The following is a 7500-nucleotide window of genomic DNA, read 5'->3' on the forward strand; positions in this document are numbered from 1 at the left end:
AGGGGTGTTTATTGCAATATTGTAGGGGTGACATCTGCTATACCACTAGTATATATCGTAGGGGTGATGTGAGGTATTGTCACATAGTGTAGGGGTGACCACCATATTCTAGGGGTGACTTGGCCATATTGTAATAAAAGCGTTTTTGCAGTATTGTAGGGGTGACATCTATACCACTTCTGTATATCGTAGGGGTGATTTGACCATATTGTAGGGGTGAAGGGTTGTTTCTTAATATTGTAGGGATGAACGATTTTTTTTAACTATTGTAGGGGTGCCATCTGCCATACCACTTCTATATATTGCAGGGGTGATGTAAGGGGTATTGTAACCTTGTAGGGGTGACCACCATATTGTAGGGGTGAAAACTTATTGTAGATGTATTTTAACCTTATTGTAGGGATGAAGGGGTGTTTTAATTGCAATATTGTAGGGGTGAAAGCGTTTTGTAGTAGTATTTTGACCACATTGTAGGGGTGAATGGATGTTTATTGCCTTATTGTAGGGGTGACATCTGCCATACCACTACTATTTATCTCAGGGGTTATGTTACGGGTTTTGTCATGTATTGTAGGGGTGACCACCATATTGTAGAGGACGACCATATTGTAGAGGCGAAGATGTGTTGTAGGGGTGATTTGACCATATTGTAGGGGTGAAAGCGTGTTTTATGCAATATTGTAGGGGTGAAGAAGTGTATTGTAATATTGTAGGGGTGAAGAGGTGTGTATTGCAATATTGTAGGGGTGACATCTGCCCTACCACTTCTATATATCATAGGGGTGATTTGACCATATTGTACGGGGTGAAGGTGTTTTTTTAATATTGTAGGGATTTGACCTTATTGTAGGGGTGACATCTGCCATACCACTTCTATATATGTCGTAGGGGGTATTGTCATGTATTGTAGGGGTGACTACCATATTGTAGGGGTGATTTGACCATATTGTAGGGGCAAAGGCACATTTTCTTTGCAATATTGTAGGGGAAAATGTATCGTAGGTGTGAAGGTGTTTTTTTAGGCAATATTGTTGGGGTGACAATGTCATATAGGTGTGTTAACCATAGTGTAGGGGTGAAAGCGTGTTTTGTATTATTGTAGGGGTGACGCCTGCTATACCACTTCTGTATGTCGTAGGGGTGATGTGAGGATCATTGTCACGTGTTGTAGGGTGAAAAGCTTATTGTATGGGTGAATTGACAATATTGTAGGGGTGATAGATTTTTTTGCAATATTTTAGTGGTGATATGTGCCGTACTACTTCTATATACTGTAGGGGGTGTTATGGTCATTTTCACGTTGTAGGGGTGATTTAACCATATTGTAGGGGTGAAAACTTATTGTATGGGTGTCTTGGCCATATTGTAGGGATGAAAACGTATTGCAGGGATATTTTGAATATATTGTAGGGGGTGAAGAGGTGTGTTTGTTATTGTAGGGGTGATTTGACCATATTGTAGGGGTGACAATTTACTGTAGGGGTGTTTTGACTATATTGTAGGGGTGAAAACGTATTGCAGGGGTATTTTGAATATATTGGAGGGGTGAAGAGATGTTTGTTATTGTAGGGGTGATTTGACCATATTGTAGGGGTATTTTGAGTATATAGTAGGGGTGAATAAATGTTTCTTATTGTAGGGGTGATTTGCCCATATTGTAGGGGTGAAAAACTTATTAAAGGGGTGTTTTGACCATATTGTAGGGGTGAAAACTTACTGTAGGGGTGTTTTGACCATATTCTAGGGGTATTTTAACTATTGTAGGGGTGAAGAGATGTTTCTGTTATTGTAGGGGTGACTTGACCATATTGTAGGGGTATTTTGACCATATTGTAGGGGTGAAGAAATGTTTTTGTCATTGTAGGGGTGATTTGACCATATTGTAGGGGTGAAGGTGTATTTTGCAACATGTAGGGGTTAAAGCATGATTTTCCCCATATTGTAGTGGGTGTAGGGGTGAAGTCAGCTCACCCCCTTCTATATACTGTACTGAGTGGGGTGTTAACATGTAGGGGTGAGGGGGGGTGTATCCAGCCACTCTTGTACACTGTAGGGGTGACGTATAGAGAGAGAGAGAGAGAGAGAGAGAGAGAGAGAGAGAGAGACTAACGCGCACATACACACACGCGTTGAGCAATGCTGTGTGTGTGTGTGTCGTGGCAGTGTAAAGCCACGTGTGTGTGAAAGAGAGAGAGAGAGAGAGAGAGAGAGAGAGAGAGAGAGAGAGAGAGAGAGAGAGAGAGAGAGAAAATAGTCATAGATTACATTTAGAACCACCACCAATACTACTACTACTACTACTACATGTGTGCGTGTGTGTGCGGGCGTGGCAATAACACACAAGGGCTTTTTTTCAACAGTAAACAACCATAAGGAGAAAGAGAGAGAAAAGAAAGAGAGGTTTGAAAAGCAGAACATTATAGAGAGAGAGAGAGAGAGAGAGAGAGAGAGAGAAATAGAGGAGAACAAACATGACCTTGCAGAACAGCGGTGATAGAACAAGATAATTGGTGTACCACGAAACTGTACCACCGCTGTACCGTAGCAAGTGTACCTCTACTACTACTACTACTACTACAGATAACTAGGACCTCAAATCAAAACTACTACTACTACTACTACTACACGAAGACTCAGTTCCTACTACTACTACTACTACTACTACTACTACTACTACTACTACTACTACTACTACTACTACTACCAGGCCATGCCCCGTTGAGTGTGACCGCTAGTGTGTGGCGGTGTCGCTGTCGGGGGCGGGGCGGGGGCGGGGCCGTGTGGGGGGGTCGGCGGCCCCGTGATGGCGGGGGACGCACCTTGAGACGTCGCCCCCCGCCCCCACCCATTTGGCGGGGCGGGGGCGGCTTGGCGGGGCTGGGAGGAGGTAGCGAACGACCCCCTCTTCTGCCCCCTCCGACAATTGAGGTACCCCTGCCCCCCTCTCCCGGGGTTGAAGGGGGGCAGGAGTGGTGTTGCCCGGGGGTCGCCGCGCCCCAGGACCCCCTCCCTGGGTGTTTGGATGCTGACGGGGCGTATGTCTGTACCGCGCTGGCCCCCTCGTGTTTCCTCATCCAGAAGGTGTGTGTGTGAGAGAGAGAGAGAGAGAGAGAGAGATTTATCAGTACTTTATTATTATTATTATTTTTATTTATTTAATTTTTTTTAATCTAAGCTTGTTATTACTCTCCTCCTCCTCCTCCTCCTCCTCCTCCTCCTCTCATTACCCTAACCTAAGAACTTTCTCCTCCTCCTCCTCCTCTCCTCTCCTCTCATTACCCTAAGCTAAGAACTTTCTCCTCCTCCTCCTCCTCCTCCTCCTCCTCCTCCTCCTCCTCCCTCCTCCTCCTCCTCCTCCTCCTCCTCATTTACTTCTCCACCCTCAGGTTTCCACCACGGGAGGGGCTGTTTTGAATCCTGAGGCCACAGTGTTCCAGCTTCCCCCCACCCCGCGCTCCCCAACCCACTCCACGCCCACGCCAGCCCACGCCTCCGCCACGCCCGCCCCAGCTCCCACGCCTACACCCACTCCAGCCCACATTAACGGCTTCCACAGTAACGGTAAGTAGTTGTTGTTGTGGTGGTAGTGGTGGTGGTGGTGGTAGTAGTAGTAGTGGTGGTGGTGGTAGTAGTAGTCTCTCTCTCTCTCTCTCTCTCTCTCTCTGTGTTGTGATGTTTTGTACAGTAAGCGAGAGAGAGAGAGAGAGAGAGAGAGAGAGTTTAGTGTTATTTTAATTCTATCTCCTCCTCCTCCTCCTCCTCCTCTTCTCTTCTCGCTTCCGTTCCTTCCTGTGTATTCCTCCTCCTCTTTCTCCTCCTCCTCCTCCTCCTCCTCAAAAAAAAAAAAACACACACACACACACAAAACCACCATAGAGAGAGAGAGAGAGAGAGAGAGAGAGAGAGAGAGAGAGAGACCAGCCAGCCAGACTCACTCCAACCACCACCTAAACACACCGTCCCGTAATCCAAGAGAGAGAGAGAGAGAGAGTGGTGGTGGCGGCGTGTGGCGGTAGAGGGCAGCAGTGTGGTGAATTTACCCATAATGCTTTGCGCTGTGCCATGCGGCCGGTCCTAACTGTTAGCAGCCATCTTAGCCAGCCACCAGCTAGGCGCCATCACACATTACCCTGCGTTGAAGTAAGTTACAGCCACACCACACGTCTACCACACTCCACCACACCACCCACGCCACCACAAAGGACCCCCCTCGCCCCTGAACCCTTAAAATTCCCGTCAAATTACCCAGAATTCCCTGAAATATGGCGATTTGTGGGACCATAAGCTTCTGGTGTGGCTAGAATGTGTTTCTCTGCCTCTCTCCTCTACCACAGCTCTACCGCAGTTAGCCACATGCTCCACCACACCACAGGGTCGTCTCCCAGTCTCTACCGCATCTTAAATGTCCCTAAATAGGCGATTGGTGGTGTTTTTAAGTACCATAAGCTAATATTCTCATCTCGTCCCCACCACATCCCAGCCACAGCTTTGCCACTGCTCTGCCACACACCACACCACCACAGAAGGGTCATTCTACACCACTGTGCCCTAAATGTGTCCCTAACTTGCTCCTAACTGTCCAGAAAGTTATGAAATTTTGCCACCATAAGTTAGGAATTGAGTGGAATATTGTACGCCCTACCACATTTGCCACAGTTCACCACGCAGCACCACCACAGCACACAGCATCACCACACACCACCACACTTTAAGATTGCCTTTAAAATGCCCTTAAAAACCCTAAAATATTAAGTTTTTACCACAATAAGCTCATTTTTTTCATCTTTTCCTCTACCACAATTAGCCACAGTTCACCACAGCACCACCACAGCACACAGCATCACCACACACCACCACACCTTAAAATGGCCTTAAAAACCCTGAAATATTAAGTTTTTACCACCACAAGCTCTTTTTTTTCATCTTTCTCTACCACAGTTAGCCACAGTTCACCACAGCACCACCACAGCACACAGCATCACACCCTAGTATACCCCTGAAATACTAAAATATTAAGGTTTTTTCATCTTTTTTCCATCTTCCTGTCACCACATTTGCCACAGCACCACCACACACCACAGCATCACCACACACCACCACACCCTAATATGCCACTAGAATACTAAGTTTTTTTGTAATCTTTTTCCATCTTCCTCTCTACCACATTTGCCACAGTTCACCACAGCACCACATCCTTAAAATGTCCCTAAAACCTTAAAATATGTGGTGGATTGCGATATATATGTTTCTTATCATAAACTGCAATTTGCCACATCTCTACCACAATTAGCCACAGTTAGCCACAGCCACAGTATGGGAAGACCCTTAAAATGTCCCTAAAATGGTCCAAAATTCCTTAAAATATTGATAATTCACAAGTTTATTAAAGATTTACATTTGTATTAGCAAAGGTTAACAGAAATAGAGCTTGTGTTTAGCGGTGAAGTTAGGAAAGGTTAGTGGAATATTAGCAGAGGTTAGCAGAGATAGAGCTTGTGTTTAGTGTGTAGGTTAGGGAGGTTAGCAGAGATAGAGCTTGTGTTTAGCGAGTAGGTTAGGGAGGTTAGCGGAATATTAGCAGAGGTTAGCATGAATAGAGCTTGTGTTTAGTTGTGAAGTTAGGAAAGGTTAGCAGAGATAGAGCTTGTATTTAGCAGTCAAGTTAAGCAGAGGTTAGCAGGAATAGAGCTTGTGTTTAGTGGTGAAGTTAGGAAAGGTTTGTGGAATATTAGCAGAGATAGAGCTTGTGCTTAGCGTGTAGGTTAGGGAGGGTAGCAGAGATAGAGGTTGTGTTTAGTGAGTAAGTTAGGAAGGGTTAGCAGAATATTAGCAAAGGTTAGCAAAGATAGAGCTTGTGTTTAGCAGTTAGGTTAGGAAAGGTTAGCAAAATATTAGCAGAGATAGAGCTTGTGTTTAGCTTGTAGGTTAGGGAGGTTAGCAGAGATGGATCGTGAGTTTAGCGAGTAGGTTAGGAAGGGTTAGCAGAAATGGAGCTTGTGTTTAACGGTCAAGTTAGGAAAGGTTAGCAGGAATGGTTGTGTTTAGTCGTTAGGTTAGGAAGGAGTTAGCGGAATATTAGCAGAGATTAGCAGAAATAGAGCTTGTGTTTAGCGGTTAAGTTAGGAAAGGTTAGCGGAATATTAGCAGAAAAGGTTGTGTTTAGTCGCTGGGTTAGGAAGGAGTTAGCAAAATATACACCATACTCGAAATATCACGAGATGGTTAGTTTAGAGGGCTGAGAAGAGCAAGATCAAGAACGTGGCATCCATCACAGTACCTTCAGTCTATACCAGTGTTGAGTGAGGTGTGGAAAAGAGTGAATGACAAAGGGCTCTACAAATTTAAGAACTCTAAAGATGGTCACAGAAACAGCGTTACAAAGACAAGGCTTCTCTGTGCCCCACACTCCCCACTGGGTGTTGGTGTGGGAGTGGTGGTGGTGGTGGTATCTTGAAGGAAAAATTTTTGTGTTTGTGATAAATGTTGTAAACTTGACATTTATGCATATTATATACCCCTTCAGTACTGGGACACATTTTTACCTGGAGTTTTGTGTACCATTAGAGTGTTTTATTGATATTAGCAAGGGTGTATGGAGGGCAAAAGATTAATGGCCACTGTCTTCACTATTTTAACCCCTTCAGTACTGGGACACATTTTTACCTGGAGTTTTGTGTACCATTAGAGTGTTTTATTGATATTAGCAAGGGTGTATGGAGGGCAGAAGATTAATGACCACAGTCTTCACTATTTTAATTGAGATTTGTGTACAATTAGACCATTTTATTGACATTAGCAAGGGTGTGTGGAGGTCACAAAATTAATGGCCACAGTCTTTACTATTTTAACCTCTTCAGTACTGAGATACATTTTTACCTTGAGTTTTGTGCACTATTAGACCATTGTATTGACATTAGGAAGGGTCTATGGAGGTCACAAGATTAATGGCCACAGTCTTCACTATTTTAATTGAGATTTGTGTACCATTACACCATTTTATTGACATTAGCAAGGGTGTATGGAGGGCAGAAGATTAATGGCCACAGTCTTCACCATTTTAATCCCCCACATGAGTTTGTGAAGCTGTAGAAAATCACCAAATAGTCACCACAAGGAATAGGAAACACGTCACGCTACTGAAGGGGTTACCAGACTGCCCAGTTGCCATTAAATTAAAGATACAGCATTTTGTAAGCTGTGAGATATGGTATGTTAGCAAACGTTAGCAGGAAAGGTTATATTTAGCAGTCATGTTAGCAGAAGTTAGCGTCAAAACATTATATTAGTAAACGTTAGCAGTAAAGGTTATATTTAGCAGTTATGTAAGCAGAAGTTTGCATTACATCATTATATTAGCAAATGTTAGCAGAAAAGGTTATATTTAGCAGTTATGTAAGCAGAAGTTAGCAGAAAAATGACATTTAGCAGTTATGTTAGCAGAAGTTAGCATCACATTACATTAGCAAAGGTTAGCAGAAGTGGTTATATTTAGCACTTATA

General features: G+C 44.0%; 1 protein-coding gene across 1 annotated transcript in view; it reads left to right on the forward strand.

Moving 5' to 3' along the window:
• Positions 1–7500, forward strand: part of LOC123501939 (nascent polypeptide-associated complex subunit alpha, muscle-specific form-like) — a 27634-nt gene that overhangs the window by 3399 nt on the left and 16735 nt on the right. Inside the window, 1 exon segment of the mRNA XM_045251041.1 lies at positions 3387–3561. Within this exon segment, the coding sequence (XP_045106976.1) occupies positions 3387–3561 (175 nt within the window).

This window comes from Portunus trituberculatus, chromosome 2 (genome assembly GCF_017591435.1).
Source record: "Portunus trituberculatus isolate SZX2019 chromosome 2, ASM1759143v1, whole genome shotgun sequence".
Taxonomy (NCBI): domain Eukaryota; kingdom Metazoa; phylum Arthropoda; class Malacostraca; order Decapoda; family Portunidae; genus Portunus; species Portunus trituberculatus.